Raw genomic sequence first — 23,060 nt, 5'->3', positions numbered from 1 at the left:
ATCCATTGCATTGACTACAATTCAAACGCCGAAACGCCTCCCCCCGGTTTTGGTGTGAATGCAGCATTAGAATTACCGTATTATTGTTATTATTATTATAATTGTTACTTGGTACTACCTTGTTTTCAATCCCAGTTTTTTTGTGATTATTCAGATTTTGATCTCACAGGCACGGAGTTTGATGATTTTGATTTAGACACCAGATTTTGGTCACCCAGTAGTTCCACTTGTGCAATTCCTTATGGCACTATTTTGCTTCCCCACATTTTCGTTGACCCTGAGTTTCAGTCAGATTCAGATTTAGAGGATGAATGTGAAAAGAGTGAGTGCCCCGATTTTGGTTTAAGTGCGAGTGAAAGCTTTTACAGTTTTTTGTTTTCATCTCCCCAGTCGTCACATCACTTAGAACCTGTTTCCGCGTCACCTCGTTCCCCGCCGTCTCGGTCACCCCGGTCACAGTCACCTACACAATCTAGCCCCTTGTCACCTTCATGTTTGTATTATGACACATGGTCAGATTTTTTGTATGAAATATTAAAATAACGTTATTAAATGTTTAGTCATACCCAAATCTATAATGCCGACATTGAAAATAATAGACCTGAACAAAAATAATGATAATATTGTTATTTATTCTTGGACAAAAGTTGTTGATTTAAGAAAAACTCAGATTTCATGGGTGCAAAAGTATGTGAACCTCTCACTTAATCGGACATTGCACCTCCTTTTGCAATGAGAACTTCATTCAAACACTTTCTTTAGTAATTAATCAGTCTTTTACATCTACTTTGGGGAATTTCCTTGCAAAGTGCAGCCAGTTGAGAGAGGTTGGATGGGCGTCTAGCATAAACTGCCCGCTTCAGGTCCCACCACAGTATTTTGAAAGAATTTAAATCAGGATTTTGACTGGGTACATCCAGAACATGAATCTTGTTGTTCTGTAGCCATTCCTTGATTGTATTGCTGGAATGCTTTGGATTATTGTCATGTGGCATGATCTATCCTCTACCAGGCTGTAACTTCACAAAGGTTATGTTCCAGGATTTCAAAATGTTGCTCTTAATTCATGATTCCCTGGATTGTGTGGAATTGTCCCGGTCCTGAGGATGAAAAGCCAGGCCAGAATTTAACATTCTCACCCCCATGCTCTAGGGTGAAGGTTCTTTTGCTGGTATGCAGTGTTGAATTTTCACCAAACATGACAGTTCAGTTTTGGACTCATCTGTCCAAAGAAGGGACTTCCAAAAAGCTTCAGTGATGTCCAGGTACTCGCTGGCAACGTTGAGATGGTCAGCAATAATCTTTTATGTGAGCAGAGGCTTCTACCTAGCAAGCCTTCCATGAAAGCCTTGTTGATTTACTTTTGGCTTTTTGTTGATTTATTTTTGGCTTTTTACCTGAATCATAATTTTTCTTGTGGTTCTTGCTGATATTTTAGAAGGTAGTCCACTTCTAGGCAGGATTGTAGTAATTTTCAGTGTTCTCTACTTGCAGATGATCTGCTTCACAGTGGAATGATGAAGCAATTTTTTTTTAGATGACTTTATAGCATTTCCAAGATAGATGTGCTGTCACTACCCAATTCCTGAGGGTCCCCTGAGATTTCTCTTCCTCTCAGCATGACTGACCTGTATGGGTTCACCTGGGTAAGGCTAAAGTGACGTGGTTTTGTCTCTGTTTCAGTCAGTGATGCACAATTTCTTTGCTAAACCTCTCATTTCATTGGTCCATTTCAGTGGTTAGTTTAGCTACCAATTTACTTGACTGCTTGTTTTAAGCAATGCAGCTCAGGGTTCACTTACTTTTGCACCTATATTTATTGACCAAAAACTCTTTAGTTAAGTTTTGACTAGACAATTGATAAAAAATAAAAATAAAAGAACAAGGCATTGAATTGATAAACTTATACCTGTTATTTCATATAAAATGTAATGGTTCAGATTGAACAACAAAATCAGGTTGAAACAATGGAAAGTCCAAATTGCTCAAGAGATTCACAAACTTTTTCAGCAGCACTGTATGCGAATTACAGGTAAATACTGTAAAGATTGTTGGATTTTGGCGGGTATCTCTATAGGAGAAGAAGCAAATAGCGGCTGGCCCTGTATTGTCACCGGAGCAAAGACAAGACAAATATTTTAGCGCGAGGGCAGTCTGCTTTGTCTTCACATCGCATTTCTCCGATATAAAAGCAACTTTACAGTTAACATTCATTTATGCACTCGGCTGCAGAACCAGGATTGATTTTACAAGGGTGGCACAGTGGGCGGTGGCTGACTGGTTCGCCTTCCAGTGCTGAGGGCATGAGATTATATAGCAGATTATATATTGTCATAACTAATTTAAAAAATAAAATTATCTTTAGGCATCATTTTATTTGTGAAATTAATCAAACTTCAGTTTACTTTTGTTTTGAAATTCATCCGAGCTTCCGCTATCGAGCTCCGCAGAAGTGGTGACTGCTCCAGGCTGCAGCAACACACGCTTGATATTTTCACGTATCCAGACGCCCTCTGCTAAACCATTTTTTTCCGATTTCGTCCTAAACCGACTGCAGCCTCCACACAGGACGCCCATCAATCGCTACTTTGAAGGACTGCAACATCATTTATTAAATCTCAGCGTGTGGATAAACTCGTCTTGGTGCCCGTTGATGCTTCTCTTCTCGGCCTATTCAGCTTCGTTTAACTCTCTAGCCGCTAACAAAGAGATGCACATAACACGTCAAGAAGAGACCAAGTGTGAGTTGGTTGGCATTATTGTGCCAAAATGTATGCGAAAACGACACCAAAATACGAGGAGGAACTCTTTGGAGTAAAAGAAGAGAACGGGCAACACCTTCAACTGCTGGTCGATGTTTGCGAGGAGCCTCGAGTTGTGCTACACGTTGCAGGTTTGTACACTTCTTACTCGCCCCTGCTTAGCACAACTATATAGCGTTAAAAATATCAATGCAGTCCCTACTGTACACAGTAAAATAATTTCAGCCATTATGCTATTGTTACTTAAGTGCATATTACGTGATTTGAATATGTGAACTTGACTCTATGTGCTAAGTTTAAAAGTAGAAGCTGGATCTTGTAGCCACAAAGCAATGTTAATGCACCACATATATTGTGCTCAGGCATTACAGGAGTTACATTTGTTATATATAGAGTATTATGGCATCAATCAATCAAGGGCCCGACTGATTAATCGTCCGCCAATTATAATCGGCCGGTTATTGCCCTTCAAACATCGTCCAAAACAACAATTGGGCCAAATGACCGATTGTTTTCCCTCTTAAAACATTATTATAGAAGAAAACCGAAGTATCCGACGCTGTGAAATAGGGGTGGGTGATCTTGCAAAAATTGAATATCACGATTTTTTTTTATTTTATTTTGATTTTATCACGTTTTTTTTTTTTAATTTATATGAAATTGAAATTAAATTAGAGTAGTATTGAATGAAACAATAACACAAATCACATTTCTGTTTTCAAGTAGTGTACTGTATTCAAAATAGTGAATGTCTTAAAGTGCACACAACTTGGCTGGTATAAAGTCATGGTAAAAGAAAAAAGAAGGAGCATGTAAACACAAAGTTAAAACAAACTGCTAAGTAAAAATAACCTTTTATAAATAAAGGTCTGCGGCTAGGCCCCGCAGTGCTATTGACCATTTGCACCGATGTCACGTGATCACATGGCTGCCCTGTGACGAACGGCGGAAGGAAATGATTGTTGAAGTGGACGTGACCCCGGGGACAATATACCTCGTAATGCAAAGTTAAAACTTGTTTATCATGCTAACCGACTTATTTTTGCATAGTCCGTTCTATATTGAAACGCTGTGATGATGACAAAATCCCCCATTATTAAACCGTCAAATGCTCTTAATAGTTTTAAAGAAGGTACATTTGAAAACTAAGCTGTGTGTTTGTGCCAGTCCTTTCTGTTGATTGCTGCTGTCAATTGACGTCTTTTGTCTTCATTATTTGGTATGCGATAAAAAGCAACATTTGGTTTACTCCTTTGTCTGTCTATACAACCGACAACACAGCAAGATATGACCATTTTATAAGATAATCGATAAGATAAAGGACTTTACGCTGTTCGAGATTCAATGGCTTGGAAATCAATTGCATCTGACTCTGCTCGTCGCCATCTTGACTCGTCAAATGCACCAAACCGAAAATGAGAAATACTTGGCCAAAAACAGAAACGGCCCAAAAAATTATGCCAATTTTTTATTATCATTGCATTTATTATAATTAATTGCGGATGACGCATTTGTAAGCGATTTGGAGCAGGACACGGTGCAGCGCACTTAAAATCGGCACATTCACATATCACCAACATTTAAAAATGAATGAATTTCTTCGCACCAGCCAATCGGCTTTGGGAACGGACTGCAAAGTCACACACGGCGTCCTGTACAGATCTGTAGTCACCTGGAGATAGTGGTAAGTGTTTACTTGTTTAAAACTGTTGATAGCAATAGTGCTAGCATTAGCTAAAGTATTTAGCACGGGCACCAGAATGCAAGTGAAAAAGTGGAAGCGCTCGAGGGGCTCTCATCAAAGAAAAAAAGGAAGGCGCTGCAGGTAAAAGAGTGGCACAGTGCAGTACTCGGCAGCGCTCTCTTTTTTGACATAGTTTACCAAGCGACCCTCTCCTTCTCCGGTGTGCACAATGAAGCTACCGGTACTCTCAAACGGCAGCGAGCAGCAATGCGGACACTCACTCCCGTGTTTGGCATTTAATTCAAACAGACACTTGCTTGCACTTTGGGGAGGTTGTGCTTGCATCACCACACCATCCTCTTTCAGCCATATTCTTTCGGCTAGAATTTTTTTCAAATGTTTGCCATTTTCGGCTGAAAATTTTTGGTGGTCAAATATTTGGTGCATCACTAATAAAAAGTGTATATATAAGGTATATAGTTTAATTTGTTTAGTATTATTATTATTTTTTACATATTTTTATTATTTTATTTAAAAAATAATAATTTGATAACATTAATTTTGAAACAAAATGTAATGTGATTCGATTTACAAACAAATTCGACTTACAAACAACCTCTCGGAACCCATTGTGTTCGTAAATTGAGGACTACCTGTATATCGTTGCGGACCTCATTACAATACACGTATCGATACGCAGGCATCATAATCGATATTGCTCGTTAACTTTAAATAGGCAGTTGCTTGCGCAGTAACATGGCTCGAGAGTTAAGCACATATAAATTCAAAAAACATGCCCTCCAAGGTAAAATTTCTATGATTAAGGTTGTTTTTTTATGGTTGTGTTTGACCATTTATAGACAACTTTGATAACAGTTAACACATGTTTTAGTGCTTTAGTAAGCTATATCATGAGTCTTTCTTGTTAGCATGATGCTGGCTTAAAGCAGCTGGTGGATGCATTTTTTTCCCAAAATGGTGGGCTTGGCGTGATTTGTGCCAAAGGACCTGGGTTAAGTTTTGCCAATGGAACTTCCCCTAAATTATGATTATTTACTTTATATTACATTACTGTATTTCATTGTTGTTGTAAACCGTATTTTTACATTTGATCACTAAAAGTATGTGCCATTCTTAATTTTTTACCAAAATTCATCATGCCACCAGATACAAAAGGAAAACAGAAGGGTTTCAACTACTCTTGAGCAGTGAAAGAGGGGAAGACCATACATCTGGTTGGAAAGGAAATACAAATCTGCAGCATGGCCATAAAAAAACAATAGAGATTAGAAAAAAAAGGCTCAGGCTTACCCTCCCATGCACTCACCAAGTGACAAATCTATCTGGTTGTTCTGCTCACTTGGGTTATGTGTCTTCAGAAGTTATTTTAACCTTGACAAAATCCACAAAAGAAAAGAGCAGAATTGGGCAACTGGGCACTGTTGTACGTGTTCACTCCACTTCCCCAGTGAATTCACATCTTGTGAAGCGGTGTTTGGAAGCGGATATTCTCCTTCCGTAGTGTCTTCTTGACATCCATGGAGGCCTTATCCTGTCGCAGCACCCTGGCGGTGTCGTCGTGGTTGAAATGTATTCTATCTTTCCCATACGTCACCATCTCCTTCACAGCATATTGTTGAAAGTTGACAATAATTGACCGGTGTTTGATTTGCTTTTGGTTTAGGTGCCGGGGCTCTATGTGCGCCTTGAATCTGTAAATCCGTGTCCACGTCGAGTTCCTTTTGGAGCACTGTCTGAGATCACAATTTCGTTCAGCCCTACTGAGTACTGTATACTGTATGTATGTACAGTATTTTTTTTTAATGTCCGAAACAATCAGTGTTACAAGGGGCGCATAATTACGTTAAGTGATTTCTGGAACAAAATACAGATGATACATAACATTTACCAGGTTTGGAATTCTTTCACGCATGTGGCCCATGTGATAATCTTAAATATAAAATACATAGCATCACCACAATAAAGGGATATTACCAAACCATGTGTATCTTGTGTCCCACAGACGTCAGTGAAAATTATCATTGTCCTGAGCGGCAGGAGCCAGAGTTCCCTGGCGTGAAAGAGGAGGAGGACTTGGAGCCTCTTCAAGTTAAAGAAGAGGAGCAGCCACAGCCGCCCAACATAACAAAAGAGGAGCAGCTTCCACCATACATTAAAGAGGAGGAGGATTTCACAGAGTTACCGGTAACTAGTGACCATTTGAAGGCTGAAGATGAATGTCAATATAAAGAGAACAAAGGGGCGGAGCCCCCAAGCAGCAGCTCAAGACAACAAATAACAGAAGATGATGAGGACAACAGTGGAAGATCACAAGCAGACAGCCGGTTAGCTCCAATGTCAGATGGTGAAGACACGTTACAGTCTCCTCACACTGATGACTATGAACAGTCTGACGGTGATATGACCTGTCACACTGACAGCAAACCTTGGAAATGTTCTCAGTGTGGAAAAACTTTTGGCTACAAGCATCACTTGATAAAACATGTGATTCGTCACACTGGTGACAAACCTTTTGCCTGCTCAGTTTGTGGTCGAAGTTTCTCTGAGAAGGGAAGCTTAAAAAGACACACAATAACCCACACTGGAGAGAAGCCTTTTGCTTGCTTAGTTTGTGGTCAAAATTTTTCACAGAAGGGAAACTTAAAAATACACACAAGAACCCACACTGGAGAGAAGCCTTTTACTTGCTCAGTTTGTGGTCAAAAATTTTCTCAGAAGGGAAGCTTAAAAACACACACAAGAACCCACACTGGTGAGAAACCTTTTGCTTGCCCAGTTTGTGGCCTAAAATTCTCTGAGAAGGGACACTTAAAAATCCACACAAGAATCCACACTGGAGAAAAGCCTTTTACATGCTCAGTTTGTGGTCAAAATTTTTCTCAGAAGGGACGCTTAAAAAGACACACAAGAACCCACACTGGAGAGAAGCCTTTTGCTTGCTTAGTTTGTGGTCAAAATTTTTCTCAGAAGGGACGCTTAAAAACACACACAAGAACCCACACTGGTGAAAAGCCTTTTGCCTGCTCAGTTTGTAGTCAAAGTTTCTCTGAGAAGGGAAACTTAATAAAACACACTAGAACCCACACTGGAGAGAAGCCTTTTACGTGCTCAGTTTGTAGACAAAGTTTTGCTCGCAAGGGACATTTAAAAATACACACAAGAACCCACACTGGAGAGAAACCTTTCGCCTGCTCAGTTTGTGGTCAAAGTTACTCTGAGAAGGGAAACTTAAAAAAACACACAAGAACCCACCCTGGAGAGAAACCCTTTGCATGCTCAGATTGTAACCCAAGATTCCCAAGTAAGGCTAAAGCTAAGAGGCACAATTGTGCTGGCGAGAATAGCAGTGATTAACGAAGCTTGATATTATCTCATTTATAAATTTGTAAAATGGTGCAGTCTACAGCTGAATGAACGATTTGTGTACTTGTATTTAATTGTGTATTGTATGCGTCTTAAATTACCCTATTTTGAAATTTAATTTGTATTTAAAATGGCACTATATATAATATATATAGAAATGTACCACAAGTATGATGAAACATGTTGATGTAATGGATGAGCCGTGGTTATTAGTGTTGTTCCGATACCGTTTTTGTCCCTCGAATCCAGTATATATCTATACCGTACCGATACCTGGTTGTTGTTTTTTCCCAATAAAGGAATATAAGAGTTTGTGTGAGTGGGGGTGAAATACAGGATGTGTGTGATGCAAGTGGGGGTTGCAGGAATGGAATGTTGCAGAACAAAGGATGCTAATTGCAAGGGGAGATGCAGAGCCGCGACAAGCTCAAAGTATGTTGTAAACCACATTTGTTTTACACCGGGGCGGAAAAGTACAAAACAGGAGAAGCCACCCAGTGACGCTGCGGATGAAGATCGGCCAATGAAAAGCAAGCTAAAGTTAAACTGCAGAAAACACGTAGCCAATAGAATAATGTCAGGATGCCTTTGTTTCTGTGTCATTAAATACTGTGTAGTATAACTATTCACTGGGCAACTCGGATGAGACTACGTCGGCTGCTTGAGACAGAGACGTATAGAATTGTATTGATAGGGACCCGGGACCCCATCTGTTTTGTATTAGATTTGAGTGTTAGGAATAAATCCACTCGTGTGTGAAAATGCCGGCTTCCTGATACCTTTCTATTGCAGAACGAGCATGCTATTGTTAGATGGGTGATAGTTTGGTAAGGTCACAAATTGGAGTCAGATTATTAACTTGAGTTTATATTAATATAGAAATAAATTCCAACAATTTATGGTGACCCCGACGTGATGCAAGAGAGGTAAAAAGAAGTTCGGGACTTCGAGAAAAACCACAAGAGTCTGGGACTCGGGGATCTGGGATCCACGTCCACACCAGGTGACGACCTGATAAAGAAGCCATACCTCCGACCGTCTTTTCTCTTGGGCCCACAGTCAAATAAGGTAAGCAGATTCTTTTTCAAATTCTGCACATTGGCAACGCTAAATTATAAGAGGAAGGAGGAGCGGAACGGCGTAAAAGTGTAACAGTGTGGACGTTAGTAGGGTTTAAAATCTGGGATTTACCTACTAGAATAGTTTGGAACTATTCGTGGTTAGATACGGTTTAAAATCTGGGATTTACGTATCGATACGGTTTAAAATCTGGGATTTACGTATCAGTGTGGAAGCGGTGTGAATGTAAAAACTAAAATTGAACTGCAAGAGAAGTGATTAGGACACGCGCGAGTGGATTTAAGGATGGCAGATAAGAGAAAGTGTGATAAGGGTCTCGGGTCCGCTGAAGTCTGGTCGGAGATTAATGGTCATTACGCTAAGCTGGAATCACAGTTGATTAGTGGAATAGAAAGTAAGAGAATTAAGAAGGAAAAAGAACGGTGTCAGAAGTTGTTTCTGAAATAAAAGAAGGATGAATTGTTTCGCGGAGAACCTGGAACATGGGACATGGCAGTTACAGGAAAAGGAGAGCAGAATGTTGGCAAATATTCAAGATATGGAGGAGGAACAGAGCCAAGTCGGATGGCGACAGCGTAATAAACTTGAGAAGGAAGTGAAGGAAGTGGAGAAAGATAGACGAGGCATTCACCAATCGGCAACTATTGCTACTGCGCTGGCAGCAATAAAAGAGGAGTTTGTGTTGTGTGTGAGTGTGTTCTGGGTCTAGTTTGGTGAGTTGAAACTGTGAATATGTGAAGCATGTGTGAATTGTGAGTTTAAAGGGGGGATTTGATTTCTTCTTGGTTTTGTGTTTTTTCTCCTCACTGCCTTTGTGGAGATGAGAAAAGTGCAGAAGTTAAGTGAATGGAAGTGTAAGTTTGTTTGAGACAGTGATTTTTAAGTGTAGAAAAGAAAGAAAAAGACGGGTGGAAAGTAATTTTTTCCCTCCAAAATCCTTTGTCCTCAAAAAAGGGTGAAAAAGAATGGTAAGCAGGAAATCTGCATATTTTGAAAGTAGGGGAGAATTCTGCCTTTGTCTGTGACAATTTTTAAAACTCTTCCCCCACGCTTGATTAGGGACTAAAGGTCTGAGAGGATGGGGGCCGTGAGCTGCTGTTTTAAAAAGTGGTGATTTGTACTGTTGTCTGTTAAAATTAAATTAAACTAAATAAAAAGGACAGGGGGTGTGATAAGTTTAGTCCTCTTTCCCATTGTCTCCATTTGGGAGACTTGTAGTCTGTTGTGTGTGTGAATAGCAGGGGTCTTCTAATGCTAGTCTGTTAAAATCAAATTGTTCCTGTTATGCGGAAGGATATAGAGGTCTAGGTGTTAACTACAGGCCACTATCATATTATTTTTAAAATCAGATCTGTGTAATATAGTTGAATAAGTAATAAAACCAAATTTTAATTGAAATAGATTTTTCATTTTTGATTTTTATATTTCCCCTGCATCTCTGATAACTTATTCGTAGGTGTGAAAATTATTTAACCTTTGTCCTTATCTGAGTCCCATTCTAGAAGTCTGAGGAGCCCTGAAATTCGAAAGGACTTCCATCCAAGTGGCCAGGGTGACTGACAGCTGTCACATGTTTCTTAAATTTGAGGTAACACGTAATGAAGATGTCTATGGTAGACATATGCGTAAATATAGTACTACTACTTGCTATAGTGTAGTGATCAAATTCAAATAAAACCACAAAATGAATAAATTAGGGGTTTGAAAAACAAAATATTTTGGGGGAATTTTTTATTTTATTTTGTCTTGGAAATTGAATGACAACAAGCAGTGTTCTCTTGCTATGATCTCATCTCCCTCTGTCTGTTCCGAGTGTATAAATGTTTCAGGCAGGTTCAATCTTTGACTGAAAGGTGTTTCACTTGGGTGACTCAACCAAAAAGTGCTGGAAATGGAATGAACAGCATTCTCCTGCTATGCTTGATGTTCAGAGTGGACGGCGAACTGAACAATGGTCACTGTCGGGGGGGGAAGTGACCACACGGACTGCAAAAAGGATGGTACACTGTAAATCCGCTCGTCCTGTGACTGTTCAATGACTCTTATGCATTGTTTGAGCATAATGTCCAGCAACTTTTTGAGCAGACAGGATTATCATCGATTCTGCCATGATGAACTTTTCCTGAGAACTCCAGTACACAAAGCCCAGTGCCCGCTTTGAACTTTGCCCTGCATAAACTGCTATCGACAAGGACAGGAAGGAATATGAACTCCAGTTGTGGACTCAAAGTTCTGGAATCATCTGAGTTTGGTGCCTGAGGTCGTATGTTGTGTTCTGTTTGTAGACATTTGCACTCTGTACTATGTCAGAAAGGAGATGTGATCTATAGCAACGCAGTTTCGGAAATTGAGAACAGCTTATGTGAATTAGGGTAGTATAAAATTTATTTTAATCTTTAAATACTATATTTTCCCTTGTTTGATGCTTGTTGAATTTGGCCTTCTATTTTTTCCCATTTCTCTTTTATAACTTTGGCTTCTCAGAGTGGACTCAGATATGGAACACTTACGCCGAAGTTGCTGGTTAAATTTTTAATTTTGATTAAGCTCAACAGCACTGACCTTTGGATTCCACGGGGAATACACAAAGGCAAAGTTCCCTGCTGTGTTTTTACAAGCCCCCACTACTCTGTAGAAGAGGTGAGGTTAGGTAGCATTTTAAGAATACTTTTTGGTTGGTGTAAAGTAGGGATTTTGTTTTGTTTTTCTGATTATAACTCGTTTCTTTTATTAGTTGAGATGGCAGATATTTGGAAGATTCGTGACCTGCAATAGATTAATGGGGTTATTTTAAATCTTTTTCTCTTCTCTTCCTGACCCTAAAAGTCCTCCGCTGCAGTATCTTAATTTACATCTGCTTGAGTTGTTTTTCTCACTTTAAGTTGCCTGAACAGGATTCAAATTTACATTACAAACTCTTGCCTCAAAGGCTTTTGTTTTTATGGCTCCTGGCTAGCTCAGCTGGAGATCTTTTTATAGTTCTGGTGTTGGCCAAATTGTCACAATTTGGTTGTTTTTCTAATCTACAGGACACAAGGTGTCTGTTTTTTTTTTGAAGCAGCAATTTGGAAGCGGCTGCAGTTTTCACATTCAGTTCTGAAATGATCAAAATTGATCTTTATCAGATGGGGGAATGACTGGTCTGTCTGTGTATGGTTGAAAAGGAAGTCTGATGTGAGAATGACTGGTCTGTCTGTGTATGGTTGAAAAGGAAGTCTGATGTGAGAATGAAGTTTGGTGTGAGGAATTTACAGGCAGCGAATGGAGAGGATGGGAGTTGGAAAGTAAGTTCTACAAAGATGACAAAAGACGACCCTTATAGCAGAAATACGGTAAGTATGTTCCATCTCAGAAACAATTGAAAAGTATAATTTCTAGAGCCCATGGAATATGCCATTTTGGTGTGGAAGGAACATTGACACACCTGGGTGACATTTTTTCATGAGACAAGTTGTTAAAAATGAACTGCAGTGTTTATTTAAGGTATAAGTATAAATCTCTTCTCAAACTGTTCATGGCCCGGCCGGACATGAATAGTTCTGAGTTAAGATGATGTTGTTTTTAAATGATTTACACTGCTATAATAAGAAACCAGCGTTAAAAATACAGAAATTTGATGTACGACAAAGAGCAACATTATGCTTAGGCATTGGAGCTGTGGATTGAGACCACAGGTAAACACCCAGGCAGCTACCCTGAAGCTGAGATGATGTTCAGGACGGCGATGCTGAACGGCTTCCCAAATGAGGTGCAAGCGATTATGAGAATTGAAACTAAAGGACAAAAGTGGTACCATTACTCACAGTTGCGCCCGGCCCCAGACTTTGTGCCTGCCAATGGTGAGCTTAAAGATTGACTGCCCGGACGGGCAGGTCAAGAGAGGGAATGTGAGGATGGCGAGAATTGGATCAAAATCGGACTCGGAAGTGTCTGAACAAAAACGACGACGATGCAAATGTTTAACTTTATTGACTATTTTGTTTGCAGGCTTGTGCTTTGTGTGGACTATGTTAGCGTTTGAACATATGGTGCGGGATGATAGAAGTGATGGAACGAAAGGAGAACGAGTGATGGTGTATCATTCCTGTAATGGAACGGTATGGTATGAAGCAGAGCAAGATGGTGGTAAGACGCTGACACAGACACAACAACTACTGTTAAATCTGAAGTGTAAACAACCGACACAGGTGAACACTTGGGTGACAATTTTCAACTGGACTCAACAATGGCTTGATTTGTTAGATAAATTGGACAATTATCAACCACAGTACCAGGACTGGTCCTTGGTACGCCCACAGGAACCTAGAAGGAGAAGAGAGGTAAAGTCAAAAAATAAGTGGGAGAAAAAGGGCTACCAGAATTGGATGATAGGCTGGGCATATAATAATTCGGTGAGAATAACAGTGGCCCCTAATACGAAGACCCAAGTAAATATACCAATAAAGGCACTGAGAGGGTTTCGGGAAGCGTGGTATACACCAGTGGAGGCAGTCATGTCACTAGTAACTGGAGACATGTTCCCTGGTTACTGGTGGTATATGACAGCACATGTGACAATGTGGGGATGGGATTCCGTGGTTACCACACAGGCGGGTGATTATTGGACACCGTCAAAGAATAAAATTGCTAAGTATTTCCATAATAAGATTCTCCTAAGAAAAGAAGGGGAGATATTGAAATTAACAATTGCAATGGGTAATAAGTCAATTGCGCCACCACACCAAGAAGTGTTAGTGCTAAACACATCATGTTGGGGGTTTAAGTTGTGGGCATATTCGTCTGGAAAAGATCCATATTTTCCAATTATCATTTGTGAGAATGGGACTATGATAAAAGGGGAAGCACCGGTAGTAAATAATTATACCCGTCGAACGGTTACCACGGCCAAAACAATGACGACAGTGGATGACTGGTTTATGAGTCACACAGGTATTTCTATGGTCACTAATAATTGGCTCCTGATGGCTGAACAGGCCGCTAAGAATACTAACGAGGATTGTTTGGTATGTTTAGAGGTGCAAGACCAGTTTTGAAAATCATGGCAGCAACTTTTGTATCCAAAACCTGTCTCTTTGGTTTCCTGTATAACAAAACTCTCCAAGGAAAGTGCAGCCAATTGGATTCGGCCTTTCCACTGACAAATATGGAAAAGCAAAAGCCCATTTTTGACATCCATGTTGCACAACAAAATTTTACCTGCCTAAAATTACATGGGAGTGGCCCTGGGATTGGAAACATCCAGGAGTCATGGTGTAATGAAAATGTGTCTTTGCCAGCAGGAATACCTCTCGCTCGGGCTGATGTTTGGCTGTGGTGTGGAGAGAGAGTGTTGTACGATAGGCTTCCCCCCAATGCCTCAGGTAAGTGCGCCCTAGTAACGCTGATCATGCCAATTAGTGTGACAGCATTAGACATGGCTAGGATAAATTTGGAAGGAGTTAGACAGTGGGGAAGAATCCCCTTCCTTGGGAGGAAGAAAAGGGACATGCAAGAATGGTTGAATGCAGGAGACCCCACATACATAGATGCAATTGGAGTTCCGAGAGGGGTCCCTGATGAATACAAATTGGTGGATCAAGTGGCGGCAGGATGGGAGAGTATTTTTCTGTTTATTACAGTAAACAAAAATGTGGACCGGATTAATTATGTCCACTATAATGTCCAACGATTGGCGAACTTTACCACCTCGGCACTCCAGGCAGTGCACGAGCAATTAGCAGCCACATCTCTTATGGCATTCCAAAATAGAATGAGTTTAGATATGGTGTTAGCTGAAAGAGGAGGAGTGTGTGGTATTTTTGGGGAGCAGTGTTGTACTCTGATCCCCAACAATACATCTCCTGATGGTCGCCTTACTAAGGCATTGGAGGGTCTGCGCACGCTAAGTAATAAAATGAAAGAGCATTCAGGCGTGGACACCAGTTGGTACTCTGACTGGTTAAACGTCTTTGGCAAATATAAAAGCTTGATTGCATCAGTATTGATTTCTATCGCGATGTTTGCCGCTATCATGGTGTTATGCGGATTTTGCTGTATTCCATGTATCAGATCATTGACTGTTAAGACAATTGAACGCACGTTGGGGCCACTACCGCCGGGTGGTCAGTATATGATGATCCCTCAGAAGGACCCCCAGGAAGCGGAGACAGCTGTGGCCCTCCGGGAGTCCGGGATGTGAGTATGTGAAGGTGGCCTCAGGGATCTGAGGCCATGAGAGAGAATGAAATTTTATACTGATTTTCTACTAGAATGAAAGTTTATACTGATTTTCTACTAGAATGAAATTTTTTACAAATTTTTAGTTGTCTATTGATTTTTAGCTCATGTTTAACAATAAAAAACAAGGTATTCGAGTGATGACCTCAGTCGTCTGAGGTCATGAGAGGGAATAAAGGAATATATGAGTTTGTGTGAGTGGGGGTGAAATACAGGATGTGTGTGATGCAAGTGGGGGTTGCAGGAATGGAATGTTGCAGAACAAAGGATGCTAATTGCAAGGGGAGATGCAGAGCCGCGATAAGCTCAAAGTATGTTGTAAACCACATTTGTTTTACACCGGGGCGGAAAAGTACAAAACAGGAGAAGCCACCCAGTGACGCTGCGGATGAAGATCGGCCAATGAAAAGCAAGCTAAAGTTAAACTGCAGAAAACACGTAGCCAATAGAATAATGTCAGGATGCCTTTGTTTCTGTGTCATTTAAATACTGTGTAGTATAACTATTCACTGGGGCAACTCGGATGAGACTACGTCGGCTGCTTGAGACAGAGACGTATAGAATTGTATTGATAGGGACCCGGGACCCCAGCTGTTTTGTATTAGATTTGAGTGTTAGGAATAAATCCACTCGTGTGTGAAAATGCCGGCTTCCTGATACCTTTCTATTGCAGAACGAGCATGCTATTGTTGGATGGGTGATAGTTTGGTAAGGTCACAAATTGGAGTCAGATTATTAACTTGAGTTTATATTAATATAGAAATAAATTCCAACACCAACATGAAAAAGCTGCCCTGCCATTGGTTCAGAGCATTCAAAGACCAATAGGATATCTTTTCTCGGCATGCATTGAACACGTCACACATCAGTGAATGTCGTGCACAAGCAAGACACAAGATGCTAGGTGTGTGCTAAAAAAAATCGATACGGCAATACATTGTTGCGGGCCTCATTACAATACATGTATCGATATACAGGCGTCAGAATCTATTGCTCATTAATTTTAAATAGGCAGTTAAAGCAAGGTTGCTTGCGCAGGAACAGCAGAAGAGACATGGGCGCATTGTACTTAAGCAGCATCTTTGAAGTCAATTGCCTTCAATTAGTCCACGTGTCGCATGACTGCAGTGGAGTGGGGGAGCAGACGAAAGAGGACATGAGTGCCTTGGGTGTTTAGTTTACATTGTAGCCTTTTTTTTTAAGTGTAACTCTGAGGTCTATTTTAAAAATAGCCCACCAGTGATTGGATACTGTCTTGCTAAGAAAAATTAAAACAGAGGAAGAATATAAACATTTATTTACTCATAAACTTAACGTAGTACATGTTTCTAAATGTGCCAATTTTTCTATATTTTGTTTAAAAACAAAATAGAATGTGTTACATGAAAAAATGCTTGTATTTCCCCAAATATTTCAAATAAGCACATTTTAGAATTGTAATTTTAACACATTGATATTTTTACTCATATCACCCCATGCCTATTTATAATGTTTCCCGGTGTGTCGGTGAAAGATGCCCCTTGCTCTGCAGTAGTGAATGAGTTAAAATACAAACTACAGTGAGAAAGAAAAAGATGAACACTTACAATTTTTCCTCCGCCGGCGGCGGCATCAGCATCGTGAGGTACTCCCTGCCAGGACAAAGAATCTTCATTGTAAGTCATCATAATTAAATAAATGTCCGCAATTTGAGGAAATCCTGTCTCCAACTTGGAGATGCGTTCAAGAACTCACTTGGGCGTTTTAACCAGCTCAGAGTTGTCGGAGGCGTCCACATTCTGACAAAACAAATACTGCCTTTCGTGTTCCGAGCGCTCGTCCTGAGGCAAAACAAAATGGCGGACTTACTGGCGTACCATTCATTCTAACAATCAGCGGGCACTCATTGTGACGAGTTACCTTGACGTTGTGGTGCTGCAAGTGGATCCAGGGTTCTTCGGCCTGCTTCTTTTGGAGGAACTCGTACGACTGGATCCTCCTCTGGCGCGCTTGCTCCGACTCGGGCCGAGCGAACCTCACCTGCAAGAGCAGAATAAAACATGGGCGATGTGAGTGTGCACAGCTTTATATTGTATTTGATATTGAAATTATTCCTCTATTTTTCATCCCATATTTTCATATGATTTAATAACAAGATGTGGGGAAAAGCGAGCACTCACCGAAATGGCCTTGGCTTCTTCCTCACCTTCATCTTGGGACGAGTCTCCACCTGTGTGGAAGGGAAACCCTCAGATGTGTGAGAAAAAAAAGAAGAAGAAGAAAGAAGCAAACTGGGACCTTCGTTGGCCGCCTCTCGCTCCCTCGTTTTGCTGTCGGCCTTGTCCAGGTATGTAAAACTGGGCCTCATCTGCAGGATTCCCGTCAGCGGCGTCACGTGAAGCTCGCCTGTGGACAGCATCAGCAAAAAAATAATAAAAAATTAGCATCATTTGTAAAAAATGTCAAATTGAATGAAATTTAAGCCATGTTTTTTTTGTAATTTTTTAATGACCGTAATGTGTAACTCACGACAATTTTCTCACACATGCAATTTTTTCATGAAAAAGAACAACTCGAGACCTTTTCGAAAGATGGCAGCGGCGTATCGGGAGGTGTTGGTGGTGGCCTGGATAGACGAGAAGCTCTGATTGTCCATCATTTTCCTGTACAAAAAACATCAGCTCATCAGTCACTTTAACATGCTGCATTCAACAACCACCATTTTAAAATGAGCTAAATAGCTAAATAGCATACTGCCTGGTGTTAAACCAGAAGAGCTGCTAACACATTTTTTTTACCATCCATCATAATAAACATATCATTTAGGTATACATATGACTGTTATAATAAAAATACAAGTAAATTAATGTAAATATTTGGATATGATTAAAGATCATGTATTGGGATATATATGCATCATGATACGTATCGTGACCCCTGTAACGTGATACATATCGTGAGGTTGTTGGCAATACCCAGCCCTACAAAATACTGCATCTAAAGTCCTATATTAGTGTCGGAAATAATGGTATTGGCATGTTACTTGTTACTACTTGCCGATGCCGATACCACTGTTTTACCGGTATCGGAACAACACTAGTGATTATGTCAAATGAAGTCATGTTTAAGATGTGATGTATTTTGAATTGTATTGGGTTGAAGATCAGAGCCACTTAATTCTTAATTTAGCCACTAGAGTTTGCCAAACTTGAAGTACAACCAGCCCCACATTAGAACACAAATTTGTGTTAAGTTTAATTAGTAAAGCAAATGAACCACATACAGTATAAGGCATACAACGCTCCACATAGTCCTATTCAATAATTATTCGCTTAAAACCTGCTAAGAGATAAATTAACTGCATATGCTGATATATTGAGTTCTATATTTGCTTCTGCTTGGTGCCTGAGTCTGCTGTTATATACAAGGCTCCAAGTTTCATAGGCAGTTGTGCACAGGCACCACATTATTAACCAGTAACAGCTTGCTCTCATTAGTTAAGAATGATAAGATGCCCATGAACTTAGGGTCACACTAAGGTTTAAGAGTTAGGATTGAAACATGAATATTATAGTTAATTAGTCATTAAATAGGAGACCTGTCATTAAAATGACATTGGTGATGTAAAAGGGCATTTGTGTGAAACTTTGAGTGATTTAATCCAAATGGTGGATAATGAATAATAGTTGACATTTTTTTAGAGTTGCAAAAGGGAAAGTACATAAACTCGCTGCAGAGGGGGCTGGATTGTTCCAGAAAAATCCAGTTCTCCTCAGCAGTATAAATGCTTAATTTGCAGAAGTTTGGTGCTTCACACACACAGTATCAGTTTACCTGTTGATGACATGTCTATGTGTTCTGGAAATGCTTTGAAGAGGGTCTTCTGCCCAGATTTAGTCATAACTGTTTTAATTTACTAATTTCCTCAGTAGAACTTTTATCTGTGGATGTGTCTTTGTGAGTGCTGTCGCAATTTCTGTTTGTGTCGTCATGTGTATTGAATGATGTCTGTAAAAGTCTTATCTCATGTCTGGTGAACTCTGGGGGCTAGGGGGTTTTGTGGTACCGCCCTTCAAGATAGTATAAGAATGTTGTGAGCTGTAACTTCACACTTATGAGAGGCTGCAGCAATTGTCTGGATCTCATTTGTGCCCGGAATATTCTGTAGAAATAAAAGCTTCGAAGTGACTGTTCATCGATCTCCAGCCTGCATTCGGATAACCAACATTCTCACTTCCCGAAAGAAAACGAACACGCGAAAAAAAGATTTTTTTCTTCAACAGCTTCCTCACAAAAGTCTGACTCTTTTGAAAGACCTACATTTACAACCACATCCATCATATTTGGGTCTGCATCTTGTTGAGACCCCATGCACAATTCGGATTGATCCTTTGATGGGTGAAAAGGGAAGAAAAGAAATCAGTTGGTGGCAATTGCAATATAATTGGTAGTGTGTCTAGGTTTGAGCTACTTGAATTGGCCATGGCCAATCTGCCATACATCTGCTGCTTGCACGAGGAGGAACTGAAACTCTTGGAACTCTTGAAACTGTGGACCACCAGGAGCTTGTGTGCGTCGTCTGCAGAGACACAAAATGTCACACTGGTCACAAGTTCCATCCCCTCGATAAAGTTCACAAAAAGAAACATTCAGGATGGCCTGAAAGATGCAAAAGACAGACTCCTAGTATGCCAAGTGATAAGAGGCCAATTCAATGATCAAGCGACGTACATCAAGGTCCAGAGGAAGCAGGTGGAAAACATGATTAAAAAGGATTTTTAGGCACTTTTTTGCTTCCTGGAGGCTGAGGAGGCGGCCAGGTTGTCTGCTGTGAAGGAGGAAGAGGAGGAGAGTCGGATGATGAAGGAGAAGATTGAAATTACTGACAGATACCTGGCCGCTGTGTCAGACGTGATCAGACGCACAGAGGAGCAGCTGACCTCTGACCCCATTTCCTTGTTGTGTGAGTGCATGGAGCATTGCATTTCGTGATGATACATGTAGAAAGTTCAAGTCACATTAATAACTAAATTCTCAGTTATCAGATTATTCTATTAACTGGACAAAATCAACACTTCTACCTATTACAGAAAATTCATGGAACCCTGCCAGCCAGGACCCACACTACTCATTTCCTATAGGTAATTTAAAATACTTAGGCATAAAAATCTCACCGAAATTAACAGATTTAATTAATTTAAACTTTTCTCCACTTCTGGATAACATTTATAGTGACTTGGAGCGCTGGAATAATCTTCCTATTTCTCTAATAGGACGAATAGCCACCATTAAAATGAAAGTTTTACCCAAAATAAACTATTTTTTCTCAATGATTCCATTTAAACCTACGGCTAACTTGTTCCAGTTGTTGGACTCAGCCGTTACAAAATTTTACTGGAATAAAATAAAAGCAAAGATTAGTCTATCTACTCTTCAGAAAAGTAAATCCAAAGGTGGTCTAGAGGCACCAAACTTTATGTACTACTATATACTGTAGCTAACCAGCTACAATATATCATTCTATGGGCACAACCCAACAGAGATACTAACTGTTGGCTGGAACGAGAACAGAAGGATTGTAATAACCTCAGACTTCTAGATTTACTCTTTATTACAACATCGATTAAGCGACATAATGTTTTAAAAACCCAATGATTTCCGCCACCCTGACTGCCTGGTGGAAGGTACTAGAAATTACAAAAGCCCAAATCCCTGTGGGCTTTCTCCCCTATGGCATAACCCCGACTTTCAACTTAACAACCAATCGTTTTATTTAGGTGTGTGGGAGCAGAAAGGAATTACGCATCTCCACCATCTCTTCTCAGATAATATGTTTATATCATATACATCCTTGCTCCAAAAATATAAAATAAAAAACAGAATTTTTTTACATTATCTACAAGTTAAAAATATGATAAAGAAACAAATTCCAACACTTCAGGGTACGCTCCAACCGCCTGTTTTAGCTAAAGATATTACCAAGCTTTCTCCGACAACAACAAAAAAACTTTCAAAAATATATAAGTTACTTTTATATACTGATAAAATGTCTTTACCCATCTCAAAATGGGAAACAGACTTGTCTATAGCTCCGTAATCTGACTTTTGGATTCAAGTTTGTGAAAACGCATTTAAAATGACAAAACAAACAAATTTACCACTTTTCCAATATAAAATTATTCATAGAACATACATTACTCAATATATGATGAAGAAAATGGGACTCTCCTACTCCGACATTTGTCTCCAGTGTTTACAAAACACTACAGACACTTATTTTCATGCTTTCTGGTTATGTACTCAGGTTATGTATTTCTGGACTAAAGTCTTAGAAAAACTTTCCGCTATCTTGGACTGTAGGATACCTTTATCTCCAAACTTATGTTTACTAGGTGACCTAACAACAACTGACTTACCACATAAACAATCAATCTACACTTGTAGCCCTTACTATCGCAAAAACAACAATTCTTGTTAACTGGAAAAATAAACAAACTCTGAATATCGACCAATGGTCTAACCTCCTCATAATTCACATTTTAATGGAAAAAATATCTGCCTCAAATAAAAAACAAATATCAAAATTTATAGAAACATGGTCTACGTATATAGAATATTTTAACCTAATTCTGGTTATTTAATTCTGCCTGTTAGTAAGCGCCACCACATCGTGATAACTTACATTGATGTTTCTGTATTTGGCAATTTGTAACTAATGGTTGTGTTTTTATAGTCAGGAAACCAGTTGCTGCCAACAGGATCGAGCAGATTCACCTCCAATGGGCACTAAGGGTTAATATTCGGATTCACTGGATGCCAGGGGGTTAATTCTATAGGTGCTGTCCCCCCCTGGCTGGGCGTGGGCGGGTCTGCCCCTCTGTTGGCCGTTCCCTGGGTCTCTTGGGTGGTGCTGTGTTGCGGGGCTCTCCCTGGTGTCCGGGGCGGCCCGTTGCCCTGGGCCCGGCGACGCGGTTCGGGGCCTGTGGGCCGCCAGGGTGCCCCGTGGTTCCCTCTCCCCTCCCCCTTCCTCCCCCTTGCTGCCTCTCCCTCCTCGCCTCTCCCCGCCCGTCCTCCGCCTCCCTGTCCCTTCTCCCTCGTCACCCTTCCTCCTCCTCTCCCCCTCTCTCTGCGGCCCTTGCGCTGCCTCCTGCCCTTCTTGTCATCTCCTTCCCCCTCCCCTGGGCCGGGGGCTCCATCCGTGGCCCGGGTCTCGTCGCTCCGGGGGCCGGGAGGGCGGGTGGATTGGTGTTGTGCCCGTCCCGCTCCGGTGGACCTCCTGGGACCTCTGGCGGGCCCGGCTGGTCCCATATGCCCGGTGGGGCGGATGGGGGTTTGGTGGGCGCTCCTCTTAACTTACTGCTCTAGTTTTGCACAATACACTTTTATAGACATATAGGGCACATAACACACTTTGGGGGGGGGGCTGGGGTAGGGTGGAAACACCGTCTTCGCCCTACAACTCCCCTCCAACTTTAATGCACCACACAACTGTGTGGGGGGAGGGGGGTGGTCGGGGTGGGGCGCCATTGGTTGGGGCAGACCGCAGTATAGAGCAGTGCTGCGTTTTCCCTGTCCGTGTCCCCACCGCGCCCCCCCCCCCCCTTATTATTTTTTTTTAATGCACCACATACACTCAATGACATGCCTGGGAGGCGGGTGGATCGGATCGGACCGGAGCAGAGGGAAATGATATCCCCCTCTGCTCCGGTTCACCTGCTCCCAATTTTAATGCACACACACACTTGTATATACACTGGGTGGGGTCACATTCAAGGTTTAGGGGTAGAGTCCGCCAGTCCGCGAGCTGGCGAACTCAGTAACAGGGTTAACTCTCACTAAGAACGCTGGAGTGACGACCGGGTTGGTGGGGGTCGGGGTGAGGGGTGGCTTGGTTGGGGGGTGGTGGTGGGGATGGCTGGTTCGGGGGGTGCTGGGGGTGGGAGGGTGTCTGGGGG

The 23,060-nt window shown here is 41.0% G+C and overlaps 3 protein-coding genes across 3 annotated transcripts; 2 read left to right on the top strand and 1 right to left on the bottom strand.

The window, feature by feature from the left end:
* Nucleotides 1–2,447: 2,447 nt before the first annotated feature.
* LOC144038345 (uncharacterized) lies at nucleotides 2,448–8,142 on the top strand. The gene is made up of 2 exons (XM_077550784.1): nucleotides 2,448–2,893; nucleotides 6,470–8,142. The coding sequence occupies exons 1-2, from the start codon at nucleotides 2,770–2,772 to the stop codon at nucleotides 7,819–7,821; spliced, it is 1,476 nt and encodes a 491-aa protein (XP_077406910.1). The 5' UTR covers nucleotides 2,448–2,769; the 3' UTR covers nucleotides 7,822–8,142.
* A 4,809-nt stretch (nucleotides 8,143–12,951) lies between these two features.
* On the top strand, nucleotides 12,952–15,739 carry LOC144038346 (syncytin-A-like). The gene is made up of 2 exons (XM_077550785.1): nucleotides 12,952–13,097; nucleotides 13,840–15,739. The coding sequence occupies exon 2, from the start codon at nucleotides 13,916–13,918 to the stop codon at nucleotides 15,086–15,088; it is 1,173 nt and encodes a 390-aa protein (XP_077406911.1). The 5' UTR covers nucleotides 12,952–13,097; nucleotides 13,840–13,915; the 3' UTR covers nucleotides 15,089–15,739.
* A 969-nt stretch (nucleotides 15,740–16,708) lies between these two features.
* LOC144038812 (DNA-directed RNA polymerase III subunit RPC5-like) lies at nucleotides 16,709–17,764 on the bottom strand. The gene is made up of 6 exons (XM_077551557.1): nucleotides 17,686–17,764; nucleotides 17,404–17,511; nucleotides 17,286–17,335; nucleotides 17,026–17,145; nucleotides 16,861–16,946; nucleotides 16,709–16,757 (listed from the first exon to the last, which is right to left on the bottom strand). Exons 1-6 carry the CDS (start codon nucleotides 17,762–17,764, stop codon nucleotides 16,709–16,711), a joined length of 492 nt encoding a protein of 163 aa, XP_077407683.1.
* Nucleotides 17,765–23,060: the final 5,296 nt, after the last annotated feature.

This window comes from Vanacampus margaritifer, chromosome 18 (assembly GCF_051991255.1).
Source record: "Vanacampus margaritifer isolate UIUO_Vmar chromosome 18, RoL_Vmar_1.0, whole genome shotgun sequence".
In the NCBI taxonomy this organism is placed as follows: domain Eukaryota; kingdom Metazoa; phylum Chordata; class Actinopteri; order Syngnathiformes; family Syngnathidae; genus Vanacampus; species Vanacampus margaritifer.
This window is presented reverse-complemented; position numbering and strand designations above follow the sequence as displayed.

What these genes read in the sequence shown, in the direction of transcription:
- LOC144038346 (XM_077550785.1), top strand. Translation starts at nt 13,916, where the DNA reads ATGTTTAGAGGTGCAAGACCAGTTTTGAAAATCATGGCAGCAACTTTT.
- LOC144038345 (XM_077550784.1), top strand. Translation starts at nt 2,770, where the DNA reads ATGTATGCGAAAACGACACCAAAATACGAGGAGGAACTCTTTGGAGTA. An exon ending in AGTTGTGCTACACGTTGCAG is followed by an intron (nt 2,894 to 6,469) that starts GTTTGTACACTT and finishes TGTGTCCCACAG; the next exon opens with ACGTCAGTGAAAATTATCAT.
- LOC144038812 (XM_077551557.1), bottom strand. Translation starts at nt 17,764, where the DNA reads ATGATGGACAATCAGAGCTTCTCGTCTATCCAGGCCACCACCAACACC. An exon ending in CGCTGCCATCTTTCGAAAAG is followed by an intron (nt 17,512 to 17,685) that starts GTCTCGAGTTGT and finishes TGCTGTCCACAG; the next exon opens with GCGAGCTTCACGTGACGCCG. An exon ending in TGCAGCACCACAACGTCAAG is followed by an intron (nt 16,947 to 17,025) that starts GTAACTCGTCAC and finishes GTTTTGCCTCAG; the next exon opens with GACGAGCGCTCGGAACACGA.